We start from the raw sequence: 16,771 nt of genomic DNA on the forward strand, positions 1-16,771 counted from the left end.
CAAACAACTAACATTTATCAGCCTGCCATACTTCTGAAAGGTTTATTAATGAATTTATAAATATTATAAAAAGTATGAGTGATTAGGAAAAAATACATTCGTGGATGAAATGTTTCTCTAAAATAATAATATAATAAACCACCAGAGAGCCACGAATGGCTTTTTATCGCTTATAAATGACGTCATCATAGCGTCCACAGCGCCTCCGCCAATCAGCGGACGGGAGGAGGCGGGACTTCCGCGTTCGTGGGCGGATCCGGGCGGGTGTTGATTTGTCAGGAATAAAGCGAAGATCAACATTATTATAACATTGTGACTTTTGTTTCTGAATAATAAAGTAAATAGTTAGGTGAGCGCTTGCGGTGAGTCTGCAGTCATGCCAGGAATCGATAAATTACCGATAGAGGAAACTCTGGAGGACAGTCCGCAGGTAACGTTTAGCTAGCAAGCTAACAGAAATAAACAAACAAACACTGATCATAATAAACATCTGTGCGTCTGCTCATCCTGATCCTTGAGCTCTTCAGCTTGTGATGGGTGGAGGTGGATTAGACGATGATCAGTTATCAGAAAACACAGATGATTCTGAAATCAAGTCACAGAAATATAAGCAAACATGATCAATGCTGTACTTCATTGTAAGTTTCTGCATCACTCTGCTGTGAACACAGTTTTATTGTCACACCGAGTCTGAAATGTCACAGCAGAGCTTCAGAAATTGTTTTACAGGCATCCACTTTTTGTTAATGAACAACACATTTTCTGAAAGCATATTAAAGTCGTATCTAAACATCCAGACGTATTCTAAACATCTTAAAGACATCTTCTAAACGTCTTTTTGACATCTTATTATAGGAAATACGTCATATAGACGTATTGTGGATGAGCAGACACTAAAAAACACGTCTGGTTCTCATCCCTGATAGCACGTTTCCTATCAGATGTCAAATAGACGACATCTTTAAGATGTTTATGCTTTAGAATGCATGTAAAGCAGACTTCTATCAGATGTTTGCACACTGCAGATGCTTTCCAGATCTCTAACAGACGTACTGTACGTGTTGCTATCTGGGATGTTGCTGGTGTTTTTCAGACTCGCTCTCTGCTCGGTGTGTTTGAGGAAGATACAGCAGCCACATCCAGTTATTTCAGTCAGCTCTTCAGAGCCATGCAGAGGATCTATGACGCTCAGGTGAGAACATGACGTGTGATATACGCTCAGCTGTCACATTGTGACAGTGACTGTAACTTTAGTCTGAATGGATGGATCACACACAACCTGTCGAGATCTTGCCATGATCATATTGCACACCAAAACCAAAAGATAGACAGTAGAAATCAGATTTTGGATAGGGAAAATATTTTTTTCCCCCTGCAATATATATTAATAATATATTTTTCAAAATATAGTATTATTATTGTTAACAATAATATATTATTATTGTTGTTGTTGTTGATAATATTTAAAATATTAATAATAATAAATATGCATTATATTACAGGATATGACAATAGTTTTATATATTATTAATATAATAATTATTATTCTTAAAATATTAACAATAATAAATATTCATTATATTACAAGATATGACAATAGTTTTATATATTATTCATATAATAATAATTATTATTCTTAAAATATTAATAATAATAAATATTCATTATATTACAAGATATGACAATAGTTTTATATATTATTAATATTATAATAAAAATTATTATTCTTAAAATAATACTAATAATAAATATTCATTATATTACAAGATATGACAATAGTTTTATGTTATTAATATTATAATTATAATTATTATTTTTAAAATATTAATAATAATAAATATTCATTATATCACAAGATATGAGAATAGTTTTATGTTATTAATATTATAATTATAATTATTATTTTTAAAATATTAATAATAATAAATATTCAATTATATCACACGATATGACAATAGTTTTATATATCATTAATATAAAATAATTATTATTCTTAAAATATTAATAATAATGAATATTCATTATATCACAAGATATGACAATAGTTTTATATATCATTAATATTATAATAATAATTATTATTCTTAAAATATTAATAATAATGAATATTCATTATATCACAAGATATGACAGTTTTATATATTATTAATATAATAATAATAATTATTATTATTCTTAAAGTATTAATAATAATAAATATTCATTATATTACAAGATATGACAATAATTTTATATATTATTAATATAATAATAATAATTATTATTCTTAAAATATTAATAATAATAAATATTCATTATATTACAAGATATGACAATAGTTTTATATATTATTAATATAATAATAATAATTATTATTCTTAAAATTGTAATAATAATGAATGTTCATATTAAATGAGATATAATTCTATTGTATATTATTAATATTACTCTATTATTATTATTGTCAATAATCATATCAGTATTAATAATGATAGTAATTAAAAGTAATAATAAATATTCATTATATTATATGAGATATAATAACACTATATTGATGTTATTACAAAATTATTATCAATGATAATATCAGTATATTAATAATAAAAATCTGAATAAATATTCATTATATTATATGAGATGCAATAATATTATAAATTATTGATATTTTAAACTTATATTGTCAACAACAACAATTTTAAATAATAAATAAATAAAAATAAGCATTCATAATATTAAATGATAAAATAATATTAAATTATGAATAAATGCTAAATGTTAAATATTAAAATTATTAAAAAAAGTAAAAAAAGTAAAATTATAATTCTATAATATACTAATATACTCATTCTTTCACAACTTTCAGAATGAACTGAGCGCCGCCACACATCTGACGTCTAGATTACTGAAGGACTACGAGAAACAGGTGACGTCTGCCTCTCGATGCTTTTGTACATAATATCTCGTCTTTCTGAAGTTCTCTGTTATCTGTCTCTGCTGTGCAGCGTTTTCCTCTGGGAGGTGATGATGAGGTCATGAGCTCCACCTTGCAGCAGTTTGCCAAAGTCATCGACGAGGTCAGAACTCGTAATATGTAACGAAGGTGCTGTGGAAGTGTGTGTGTGTGTGTGTGTGATTGTGTGTGTTTTCTTTCAGCTCAGCTCGTGTCACGCCGTTCTCTCCACTCAGCTCGCAGACGCCATGATGTTCCCCATCACACAGTTTCAGGAGAGAGACCTGAGAGGTAGGAGACAGCAGTGCATCATGGGGTAGAGCGTTCTAGAATGCTTCATTCTGATTGGACTATTATTCTGTTGTCAAATATTTGTTTTATATAAGCTCTAAACGGCTTGATTGATTGTTAATAGATGTGTAATCTGTGCAATCTCATGTCTCTCCTTCTTTTCATACATTTAATGACCATTTAGTCACTTATTTGTTAAGTAGCTGTGTAATATAATATTATTTTACACCGCTACATTTTAGATGCATTTAGTTACTATTTTGAATCCAGTTTAATTTTAATTTCAGTTAGTTTTAGTAATTTTTGTAGTATTTTTTGTATAGTTTTATTAACTTGGTTTTAGTTATTTTAGTATAACTACTTGGTTTATATTTTATTTCTTTCATTCTTCTCACATATAAAGTAATTTCCCTATATATTAACGTTTCATGCTCATCAAGTAATGTATTTGTTAAGCAGCTGTGTAATTCAGTGCTATTATGGAATCATTTAGACTATTATTATACTATTATAGTTTTTATTAGTATTTTGAATCACTATTTATTTATATATTTTTCATTTTAATTTAACTTAGTTTTATTTAATTTTTGGCCTTATTTTTATATATCTATATAGTTTTATTAATTAAGTTTTAGTTATTTTAGTACATCAGGTTTTTAAAATTAAAGTGAGAAATGTCTCCTTGGCAACTGGCTGATTTATATATATATATATATATATAATTTTAATTATATATATTTATATATATATGACATATATATATATATATATATATATATATAATATTTCAGTTAATATCTCTTATTCTTTTCAAATAAAAAGTAATTTACCTATATGTTAATGTTTCATGCCCATTTAATAATTTCTTTGTTTAGCACCTGTGTAAAACTGTGATTTTAGTATCATCAGGATAATGAATTTAAATAATAGTTTTTATTAATATTTTGAAACAATTTTTATTTGAGTATTTTAAATTTTCATTCTAATTTTAGTTAAAGATTTAGTTGTTTTTTGGTCTTTTCCTGGTAGTTTTTTTTTTTTATATATGTCTACAGTTTTCATTTTAATTATTTTATTATATCAAGTTAAACCTAATAAAATAAGTAGCGTTGCCTTGGCAACTAGCTGAATTTTCTTTATAATATATTTTAATATTTTAATACTTTGATACTTTATATTTTGATATTTTATTTCAAGTAATGAAATCTTGTTCCTCCTCTGATTGTCTCTAGAGATTGTCATCCTGAAGGAAGTGTTTCAGATTGCAAGTGACGGTAAGCACTTACTTTTTTCCGACATAATTGCTGCATCATTTGATAATGTAACCATTACTTTTTGCTTCATTATGTTCGACATATTTGATTTCAGATCACGACACAGCCGTCAACAGATACAGTCGTCTGTCTAAACGAAAGGAGAATGAGAAGGTGTGGCATTTTGAGAATTCAGTGTTTTGTGATTGACAGCTGGTTGGTTTGCATGCCGCTCTGCCTGTCCTCATATTGACACGTACAGAGTGTAACGTGTGTGTGTGTCTTAATGTGCTCATTTAATCACACACACACTGAGAGTTAACCTGACCACCGATGGATGAGCATCCGTTACTCTGAGACGTCGGCAGGTACCTGTGTCCTTGTCTAGGATGAGAAAAGAACAAGATACAGTTAAAATCTACTTTTTTTTTAATTCTTAATGCACTTTTTTTGTGAGTGCAGGTTATTTTAAATTATAATCTTACATCACATTTGCTTCGGTGTTATTTTAGTATTTTTGAGACACCACTATAGTTTTAGTATTATTTTTATATTTTTGCTTTTTTGGCTAAAGTTTTAGTAATTTTGTTGTACTTTTTATTTATTTATTTAGTTTGTTAGTTCTTTTATCAGCGTTTGTAGTTTATAAATAGTTTTTTATTAATTTTTATTTCAGTTTCAGTCATTTTAGTACATCAGGTTATCAAGCTAAATGAAAAAAAGAGAGAAATGTTGCCTGGGAAACTAGCTGAAATAAAATAAGCGTACTAAAAAAGTTATTTTTATATTTTATTTTATTTCAGTTAACTTTTATTTTATTTAAAGCAACAAAGATTTTATAGTTTTAGTTAACCATAATAACATTGCAAATACTCTAAAATAATTTTTTCACTGATTAATTCACTGATTAACTTATTTTTTAAATGCATGTCTTACACCATAGAAAAAAAAATACAAATAAAAAACACATTCAGAAATTGCTCGTAAATTTCGGAAACGACAGCAAGGAACATTGAACAAAGCATGACATTTTTAAGTAGAAAAACTGAATAGTATTTCCTTTTAAAACGTATTCCAGCAATCTTTGCTCTATTCATACTCTAGAGGCACTTTTCACCATCCAGTCCATTCCCAATTGTTAAAATCATGTCCCGCCCTGCATTTAACTTCCATCATGCATGTGTTCACTGCAGGTGAAGAATGAAGTGATGGAGGACGTCTACACGTCCAGGAAAAAACAGCACGAGACCATAATGCACTACTTTGCATCGCTCAACATGCTGCAGTACAAGAAGAAGATGGCGCTGCTGGAGCCGCTGCTGGGATACATGCAGGCACAGGTGTTCATACAGCTGTCAGACATGAACTGTAGCCCTCATTATCCATTCACAGCACCACCTGATAATAGAGGCGGTTTATAATTCAGTATTGTTTGCATATCATCAGATCAGTTTTTTCAAACTGGGCTCAGAGAATCTGACGCAGCAGTGGGAGGAGTTTCTCACCAACATTGGCACCAGCGTGCAGAAGTGAGTTTCAGTCAGTGTTGTTATTGTTAACTGAAATAAAGATCAGTATTAGACAAAAATATAAACGTGAAAACATTTTTAGTCTGACCTGTTTACTAAAACATTAAAATTAAAACAGAAAAAATATATAAATTATATTTATCATAAAAAAAAAAAAAAAAAAATAAACATAAAAAAAAAAAAAAAAAATACTAAAGCTTAAACTAAAATAAAAATGAAATGTGCAAATATAAAAACGAATTCAAAATATGAAATAAAATAATAGTATATAAATAATGCTAAAATAACCAAAGGCTTAACTAATGCATCTGATGTAAAGGATCACAATACATTTATAGAACTTTATCATTTTATGATATGTTAGTTGTGTTATAAGTATTGATTTAACTAGGTTTTACAATATATTGATGCACATATCAGTATTGGCCTGATTAGTTTGGTTAATTATCAGTGACATATTTCAATACAGATGATATCAGAGCTTATTTATCTTATTCAGACTTTATTGGTTAGGGTTGGTAATAAACAGTTAACTATTTATTAATACATAAATATAATTATGAATCAACATTACATAAAGATAATTATGAGTCAATAATGATGATCCCTATAATAATATTTATATAGTATTTACAGTACTGTTCAAAAGTTTTGGGTCAGTATAATTTTTTCTTTTTAAAGAAATCAATACTTTTATTCAACAAGGATGCATTAAATTGATCAAAAGTGACAGTAAAGACATTTGCTTTTTAAATGTTTTCTTGAGCAGCAAATCAGCATTCACCAAGCCTGGAGCAATAATGCTGAAAATTCAGCTCTGATCACAGCAGTAAATCACATTTTACAATATATTCACATAGAAAACAGCTATTTTAAATCGTAATTTTATTTTGCAATATATCTGTTTTTGGTCAAATAAATGCAGCCTTGGTGAACAGAAGAGACTTCTTTCAAAAACATTAAAAACCAAAACTTTTAAGTATCTTAAATGTATCTTAAATGTATCTTAAATGCATCTTAAATGCATCTTATATGTATCTTATATGTATCTTATATTTTTTACAATATGTAAAGTATTGCACACTATCGATCCTGTTTAAGTAATGTTTAACTTAAGTGCACTTGTTAATAAAATATATTCTTTGCATGAAAGCACATTTCAGTTATTACTTTAACAAGACAGTTCAATAAATAAATGGGGTGTGTTTGCATGTGTTTTATTTCAAATGTGAAGAATAGTTAATGGATTCCCCCAAAATGTCATTACTCTGTTCTCTTTGTGCTCGTAGTGTTCGCAGGGAAATGGACAGTGACGCTGAAGCGACGGAGCAGGCGATTCAAGACATGAAAGCGGCCAGTGACCCGCTCTACATGCCCGACCCGGACCCCAACCAGATCCCTGTGAACCGCAACCTGACCCGCCACGACAGCATCAGCCACTGCGTGCACATTATTGTGCTTCAGCCGTCTGCATTTCTAACGATCTCATGCTTCTCCCGACAGTAAAACGGGTCTGGTGTCGTCTGCTTGGGACCGTCAGTATTTCTTCACGCAGGGAGGAAACCTCATGAGCCAGTCGCGTGGAGACGTAGCCGGAGGTCTCGTTATGGACATCGACAACTGCTCCGTCATGGCTGTGGACTGTGATGACCGACGCTTCTGCTTTCAGATCACAGCTTTTGATGGAAAGAAGTAAGATTGTCTTGTACAGTTCTGACTATTGCATATTCTTCTACTAGTAGTTATTACAGTATTACTGCAGATATTCATCCTCTGTGGTTACTGAAAAGCTGTTTGCAAATGCTTTTGACTTGTTATAAAAAATTGCTGGTAATGTCCTCACCCTCGGGTCATCCCAGATGTAGATGAGTTTGTTTCTTAATCAGATTTGGAGAAATGTAGCATTGCATCACTTGCTCAGGAACGGATGCTCTGCAGTGAATGGGTGCTGTCAGAATGAGAGTCCAAACAGCTGATAAAAACATCACAATAATCAGTTAATGTCTTGAGAAGACAAAAGCTGCGTGTTTCTAAGAAATTAATCCATCATTAAGACGATTTAACTTTACACTGTCCATAATCCATAATAACGCTCCGGTGAAAAAGTCATGGTCTCTGAATCAGGAGAGAAATCTGCACAGATCGAGCACTGTTTACAAGAAGCTGAAACAGTCCAGAACAGCTCTAAACAAATAGTTTGATGGATTTTGCTGGATTTTAATGTGAGAGACAACAGGAGATGGTCTTTGTCACCGGATGAAGCGTTAATATAGCTTTTGGACTCGTATTTAAGCCGGAAGCAATGGTTTAAAGTTAAAAACGTATTAATTATGGATGTGTTTATTACAAACAAGCAGCCTTTGGCTTCTTAAGACATTAACTGATGGACTGGAGTGGTGTGGATTATTGTGGTGTTTTTATCAGCTGTTTGGACTCTCATTCTGACGGCACCCATTCACTGCAGAGCATCCGTTGCTGAGCAAGTGATGCAATGCTACATTTCTCCAAATCTGATGAAAAAACAAACTCATCTACATCTGGGATGATCTGGTGGTGAGGGTGGGAAAATCTAAAATCCCCAAAATGGTTTGGTTACTCTTCCTGTTCTTCTGGTATTAGTGTAGGAATAAGGAATGTAAACACTGTAAAAGTGCTGCCAGTGAATTCCCAAGTTTAAACTCAACTGAATATTTATCAGGCAGGTAAACGGCTGTCTTATCCTTTCTTAGTACATCTGCCAGATATTGGGTCATTCTGAGTCACTGCTTTCACTGAATGGCTGTTTCTCCGTGTACCGCAGGGCCGTCATATTACAGGCAGAGAGCAGGAAAGACTGCGAGGAGGTGAGGAGGTGGTGTTGATTTCACGACAAAATCAAAGAAATTATAATTACAGAACCGTTCAAAAATTTGGAGTCAGCAAGATTTTTTTTGTTGAGAAATTCATGCTTTTATTCATCAAGGATGCATTAAACTGATCAAAAGTGACAGTGAAGACATTTATAATGTTATAAAATTTCTATTTCAAATAAATGCTGTTCTTTTGAACTTTCTGTTCATCAAAGAATACTGAAAAAAAAAAATGCATCACGGTTTCCACAAAAATATAAAGCACTGTTTTCAACATTGATAATAATCAGAAATGTTTCTTGAGCAGTAAATCCGAAGATTAGATTGATTTCTCTATTTTTTTCTCATTACTGTAATTGTTACCTGTTTCTTTAAAATTACAATCAGCATAAAAAAAGCAGTAGAAGGACAAATACAATTTATTTATTTATTCAATCCTTCATTTTCATTACAGTAATGAAAATTGTGGGGAAAATAATCATAATTCATAATATGAAATATCTTAATGGTGCTAAAGGTATTTTTATTATTATTTCTATGCAAAATTAGTTTTGGGAAGAAGTATGACTCTAAACATGCTTTTGATGGCCTCCATTAGATTCACCAATCAAAATTATTTTACATGTTTTTTCTATTTTAGTGGATTGCGACAATAAACAACATCTCTAAGAGGATATACCTCAGTGAGAACCCAGAGGTGAGTGTGGAATTCAGATCTTAATTCTCTTACTCTCGTGCATGAAACCCTAAACCTCTGCAAACATCATAAACTTTAACTTTAATGCGTTTTAAAGTCAGTTATTGCTAATGTTTCTTGTGTCGGCAGGAAATTGCAGCGAGAGTGAATCAGTCGGCTCTGGAGGCTGTAACACCTTCACCATCTTTCCAGCAGCGGCACGAGAGTTTCAGACCGAGCACGTGAGTGTCAGCACAACAGCACTTAAAAGATTAGTTCACCCAAAATGAAAATTAGCTGAAAATATCCTCACCACCAAATTATACAACATGCAGATGAGTTTGTTTCTTCATCAGATTTGGAGAAATGAAGCATTGCTTACCAATGTATGCTTTGCAGTGAATGGGTGCCGTCAGAATGAGAGTCCAAACAGCTGATAAAAACATCACAATAATCCACAAGTAATCCTCACCACTCCAGTCCATCAGTTAATGTCTGGAGAAGAGAAAAGATGTGTGTTTGTAAGAAACAAATCCATCATTAAGACATATAATAGAGTCAATAATCCATAATAACGCTTCCTCCGGTGAAAAAGTCACCTCGTCTGAATGTGGAGAGAAATCTGCACAGATCAAGCACAAGCCAAAACAGTTCAAAACATATAAACAAATATGTGACTGGATTTTGATGTGAGAGAAAAACAGGAGATTAACTTTTACTGGAGGAAGCGTTATTATGGATTATGGACTCATCTTTTAACCAGAAGCAATGGTTTGAAGTTAAAAACGTCTTGATGATGGATTTTTTTTTTTACAAACACACATCTTTTCTCTTCTTAAGACATTAACTGATGGACTGGAGCGCTGTGGATTATTGTGATGTTTTTATCAGCTGTTTGGACCTTCATTCTGACGGCACCCATTCACTGCAGAGGATCCATTCCCTCATCTGAGAGATGTGATTTTAAATTCTTTGCCCCTGAAGGCAAGGTCGATCTAAAACGGGTCGTTCAGGCAGTCAGTGCTCTGCGGGCTCCGAGTCTCCGGCGCTGTCGTCTCTGTCTCTGGATTCGCTGGTGGCTCCGGACACGCCCATTCAGTTTGACATCATCTCACCCGTCAGCGAGGAGCACACGAGTGAGGCTAAGAGCGGCGCTCAGGGCAGGTCTGTGCTTGAATCTCTGGCTCATGTTTATGAATGCTTCAAAATGATTAGAAAAAGAGGACAGTTTACTGTTGATTGTTATTAGGGAATTACTAAGCTCTGGTTTGTGTTATTCCCTTTTCTGAAAGAAACCAACCCGTTTGGAGAATCTGGAGGGACAAAATCTGAAGAAAGTGAAGGTACATTTATGAAAATATGTATAAACTATTAACTCTGTGGATTTTGTTTTGAAAGAAATTAATACTCTTATACAGCAAAGACACATTTAATGAATCAGAAGTGACAGTAAAGACATTTAAAATGTTACAGAAGATTTCTATTTCAAAGAAATGCTGTTCTTTTGAATTTTCTGTTCATCAAAGAATCCCGAAAATTAACATTTATGAGGGTTTCCTCAAAAATATGAAGCAGCACAACTGCCTTTAACATTGATAATAATCAGAAGTGTTTCATATTAGAATGATTTCTGAAGATCATGTGACACTGAAGACTGGAGTAATGATGCTGAAAATACAGCTGTGCATCACAGAAATAAATTACATTTTAAAATATATTCACATAGAAAACAGTTATTTTAAATTGTAATAAAATTTCACAATTTAATCAAATAAATGCAGCCTTGGTGAGCAGAAGAGACTACTTTCAAAAAGATTTTAAAAAGCCTGTTTATATAATTAGAACATGAGTAAAAACAAAAAGATCAAACTGTTAATGTTTAATTAACAGTTTAATGCCAAATTTTAATTCAGTTTTAATGACTGAATTAAAATTTATGTGTGTGCTATTTCTTTAATAGCTTAAATTGCACATGAAACTTAATTTGCAGTGCATTTAATTTATATAATGTCATGTAATTTCTGGTGAAATGGAATATTCAGGGACATATTGTAGGCCGGGACTTGATTTATATTCATCTGATTTTATTGAATTGTCCAAAGCCGGCTATGATATGATTAATTAATATTATTTTTCATTTTTTTTCTACATGAGTAGAAAAGCAGAGCAAGTTATTCCATTCTGAAGCAAGATTATAAAATCAGTTTTTGATACGTGCACAATATGACTTTTATTAAGACAGTGTTGATTTCATGTTGGTGTGAAGTCAGATCGAGTCTCGCATGTGGTTTCAGACTCGATTCTGCACCAGCTTTTCATCGTTCGGTTCCTGGGCTCCATGGAGGTGAAGGCCACAGAGAGCGCAGACGTCATCTATGAGACCATGAGGCAGATCCTGGCAGCCCGAGCCATTCACAACATCTTCAGGATGACCGAGTCTCATCTGCTCGTCACGTGTGAATGCCTCAAGTGAGTTACAGCCGCGCTGAACTGATCCTGTCTTTATACAAGCACTTCAGTGTCATGATTTGAACAAACCCCAACCCAAAATATTGAACTCTGGTGCAAAACCACCCATATTGTGGCAGTGAGTTTTGCATGGACAAATGTTACTTAAGAAAATGTGAAAGATTTTGATCTAGGGTTACTTTACAGCATAGTTTAATGTCTCTTAAAATCTTCTGTTTGTTTATTTCTAGGCTTGTTGACCCACAGACGCAAGTCACAAGACTGCGGGTAGGTCCTTAACTAATTATTGAACAGTTTTGTGATCTATGTTACTTTTTTGGTCACTGAATGTAAGGTTCATGTATTCAAACCGAATCCAGTGCTGTTTTGAAGTCAGTATTTGTTGTCGTCCCTCAGTTTCCTCTCTCCAGCGTTGTGCTGTGTGCCTCACATCGGGAGAACAAGCGCTTGTTTGGTTTTGTGCTGACGACGGCAGGAGGACGAGAGGACGGACGACCGGTCACAGTCTGCTACGTCTTTGAGTCAAACAATGATGGAGAGAAGGTACAAATACCTTGATCGCAGAGTAATTAAAAAAAATATATAATAAATAAATAAATAATATATATTATATATATATATATATATATATATATATATAATATAAAATTTATTTATTTATTAAAAAATAAAATAAATAAATTATTTATTTTAAAATGTTATGTTATATATATATATTATATATATATATATATATATATATATATATATATATAAAAGGTGCAACAAAATAGAAACTTTATATATAAACTATAGATACAATTTCATAATATATTAAAATAATATTAATATATTAAGTTACATATATGTAGGTTGTATTATAATTTATATATATATATCTATATATATATATATAGATATATATATATATAATATATAAAATATATTAATAATTTAATATTACATTAATATAAAAATATTACTATAATAATGTATATTTAAATATATCAATATATTACATTATACTATAATTTTAGTATACGTAAAAGCATATAATTTTTATATTATGTAATATTTATATTATAAATTGTTATATTAATAATTTAATATAATATTACTATAAAATATATATTTATATAATATTATATTACTCTATAATATATCATTTATATTTATAAAGTTAATATAATTCACACACACACAATAATAGTTATTGTATAAATAAATATTAGATAATATATTATATTAAGTTATGCTATAATTTATTTACTTATATTTTTTATTTATGTATAAAATATATATGTATATTATTTAATTATAGAATTTTATTTAAACATATTTCTAAATAATTTGTTTGTAATTATAAATAATAATATTATTTTACCTGTTTTATTTTTATTTTATTTTTTACTTATTTTATATACTTGTATAAACTTATACTTTAATAAGGACATGTTTTTGAGATCTTTTTAAGCTGATCTTGGTGATGTTGATGCTCTTGAATATTAGATCTGTGACAGTGTAGGACTGGCGAAGCAGATCGCCCTCCACTCTGAGATGGTGAGATTGATTTCAAATGACTCCATCTGTGCAGAAATTCATGTCCAGTCAAATAAAATTGATAATGCTGATGATATGCATGAATATGCACATATTTTTTCCTGATAGGACCGCAAAGCCACACAGAAACAGAGAGATTTGGACAAAGCCAAGGAGAAACAAGAAGAAGAACTTCATAAACAAAAACAGATCGAGAAGGTAAGTTAAACATTTGGATCGATTCTTAAAGAAGTCTCTCAAGGCTGCATTAATGTGATTAAAAATACAGTAAAAATTGTAATATTGTAAAAAGTTATTACAATTTAAAATAAGTGTTTTCTATTTGAATATATTCAAAATATAATATATAATAAATATAATAATATATAATAAAATGTAATTTATTTCTGATGCGCAGCTGAATTTTCAGCATCATTACTCCAGTTTTCAGAAATCATTCTAATATGCTGCTTTGCTGCTCAAGAAACATTTCTCATTATCAACAATGTGTATTTTTGTAGAAACTGTGATATATATATATATTTTTCAGGATTCACAGATAAATAGAAACTCAAAAGAATAGCATTTATGTGAAATAGAAATCTTTTGTAACATTATAAATGACTTTACCGTCACTTTTGATTAATCTAATGCATCCTTACTGAATAAAAGTATTAATTTCTTAAAAAAATAAAATAAATTCAAACCTGTGTTCTCCAAACCTACAGGATCTCGAGGAACAAAGCCGTTTGATAGCAGCCTCTAGTCGACCCGGCCAACCAGCTGCTGATGGACAGTTCTTGGTCCTTAGCAACAGCCAATCAGAGGACAGCGACGCAGGAGAGGAGGGGCAGAAAAAGGGCGAATCCGATGCCTGATGAAAACCCTTCTGTGCTTGGATTCCACGAATATATCACTTCCTGTTCTTCAGAGTGGCCTCCAGAAGCAATGATTTAAAACATGTGACTGCAAAATATGATAAAAAAAAACAAACTCATATAGACACTTTGGGGAAAACTTATCAAAAGTTGTTATTTGTAGGAATCCTGTATTTTTACCATATCCGTTATTGAACTGCATTTGTTTTTAGAGGGTTTTATATATGTAAGTGTGTAAATGAATCCACTACCACGATGAAGACGTAAGGCGACATTTATTGCGCCTTCATATTTCGCTAAAATTGCACGTGTGAATAATAACTGATTTAATACTGTATGTTCTCACTGATAATGTTTTAAGGCTGCATGTGTTTTCGTTCATATCATGTCAACGGTGACAGAATTTAGAGTGAATTTCGCAAAATGTGTCAAAAACGTGATGTATTATGGTAATTAAAATAATACTAAATACCTTAAATGTCCTAAAACAGGCATTTTCTGTATGCAAATCAATTCTTTCTAATATGAGCCGTTCTTGAGAGATTCTGTGAGGTTCATCCTACTGCATTTCAAAAAGATTTATATTTTTGTCTTTGTTATTAATACAGTTCTGATTTTTGTCTATAAGCTATTGCAACCATGTTTCCTAATGTTTTTCATCTATAAACACTCATTTCTTTGATTAATTTTACAGACAGTTATGTAATCACACAGTGTTTCTATCTGATCACTAAGGATTAATTTTTTTTAATCATCTGATCAAATGCCTTTAAATTTTGGATGACATAATTTTGTTTTGTTTTGTATAAGATATTTTTGAAGTGCATTGCACATAATGGCCCAATATATTGAAATGCTTCAGCTTGTGGATAAAAGAAACAGGTGATGGAATTGCAAACAGAAATATTCGTTTTTGCTTTTCTTCAAAAATCTGACATGGTGGAATTGTTTTGCTTAATTAAATACTGTCTCATTCATTTATGGTTCATATCCTGAGACACTTTCTGTTACATGACAGTCTGTTATTAAGTTTGAAGCATTTGCAGCATTAATTTGTACATGATTATTTCTAACCTTTAAGAAAACGTTTGTGTCTAAATGTCTTTATACAAAATCAGTTGATGGATTTATGGGGTACAATGAAGATTGGTATTAAAAAACTTTTAAAACAGCTGATCTTCTTTGACTTGCCTTACAGAAATAATATATGTTAAAGTGTCTTTTTATTTATTTATTTTTCCCATTACTTTTTTATTATACTTCTTCAAATATTAAACAGGTATTATCATTGTTACAGTTACATCCAACATTGAAAAGAATACAAAGAAAAAAAAACACACAAAAACAAATAAAACTTAAAAATAAATAAATGAAAATATAATAAACGCGAGCTAAATTAAATTGAACTTAAAGGGGGTTAATCTATATATTTTATTATTTTCCATCACTCTGGTTAAAAATCTTATTTTTTTTTTATTAAAAATTTATTCAAATGACAAACAGGTATTATAAGGGGTACAATAAATCCAATATATATATATATATATATGCAAAAACTATAGATTCAACTTAATTCTTTTTGCTTTAAACAATTTTTAAATGCCGTTAAACTTACTATTTATAAGCAAATATTATTATTTTTAATAATATCTTTAGGTTAAGATGTCTAGATGTCACATATTTTCTAAGAATAAATATTATCCAATAAAAATTTAGTTTTTAATTACAAGTATTTTAAAAACAACCTCAGTATGAGCTCCATCAAACTCTCCAAACTTGTGCAGCTGGATTATCTCTTGTAAAATACAGAGTAAATTGCTTGTATTGTAGGTGGAGTGAGGTTCTAATTGGTCTTCATTTGGTTTGCATTTAAACAAGTCTAATTGGTAATTTCTTTGCTAAACAATGGAGCCTCAGGGGCCACGCTTGTGTCCTCGGTGCTCTCCAAGAGCCTAAGACAAATAAACAAGCAAGTCGTTTATTAAAAGCAGCCAAGCAACCAAAAGAGCTCAATTCAGCACTGAATAAGACAATTATTACATGCTGCTTTCAGCAAATTGCCAGGCAGCTATTGTGCTTTTGTGTGATCCGGAGCATCTTTCTCCATGCATGTCAAGAGAGAATGGGAATATTCAGCAGGATTAGTTTTAACAGCATTAGGCTTTATTATTATTTTAAACTTGTGTGGTAGAAAATAAGGTAAATAAGATTAGGCACTAGTTGACTGCTTTCTCATAATGCTGCAGATGTGGCACGAGGAAATAAAAAGAAAATTAATCCCAAGAATGGGGTCTAATTTTCTACCTGGTGAATGGCACATGAGCCCTGTTTTGTCCCTTTCAATAGCAGCTTTAAGGGATTCAATGTCTTCAGTAGATA

At 30.9% G+C, this 16,771-nt stretch overlaps 1 protein-coding gene across 1 annotated transcript; it reads left to right on the forward strand.

The window, feature by feature from the left end:
* The first annotated feature begins 210 nt into the window (after nucleotides 1–210).
* LOC109050782 (DCC-interacting protein 13-alpha-like) lies at nucleotides 211–15,563 on the forward strand. The gene is made up of 22 exons (XM_042766891.1): nucleotides 211–430; nucleotides 1,094–1,192; nucleotides 2,843–2,902; nucleotides 2,982–3,053; nucleotides 3,133–3,220; nucleotides 4,453–4,494; nucleotides 4,589–4,647; nucleotides 5,667–5,813; nucleotides 5,920–6,002; nucleotides 7,292–7,425; nucleotides 7,481–7,694; nucleotides 8,803–8,845; nucleotides 9,492–9,548; nucleotides 9,678–9,769; nucleotides 10,512–10,692; nucleotides 10,822–10,870; nucleotides 11,822–11,996; nucleotides 12,227–12,263; nucleotides 12,393–12,539; nucleotides 13,485–13,535; nucleotides 13,644–13,733; nucleotides 14,243–15,563. The coding sequence occupies exons 1-22, from the start codon at nucleotides 377–379 to the stop codon at nucleotides 14,390–14,392; spliced, it is 2,124 nt and encodes a 707-aa protein (XP_042622825.1). The 5' UTR covers nucleotides 211–376; the 3' UTR covers nucleotides 14,393–15,563.
* Nucleotides 15,564–16,771: the final 1,208 nt, after the last annotated feature.

The sequence above is a fragment of the Cyprinus carpio genome, chromosome A11 (assembly GCF_018340385.1).
Source record: "Cyprinus carpio isolate SPL01 chromosome A11, ASM1834038v1, whole genome shotgun sequence".
Classification (NCBI taxonomy): Eukaryota; Metazoa; Chordata; class Actinopteri; order Cypriniformes; family Cyprinidae; genus Cyprinus; species Cyprinus carpio.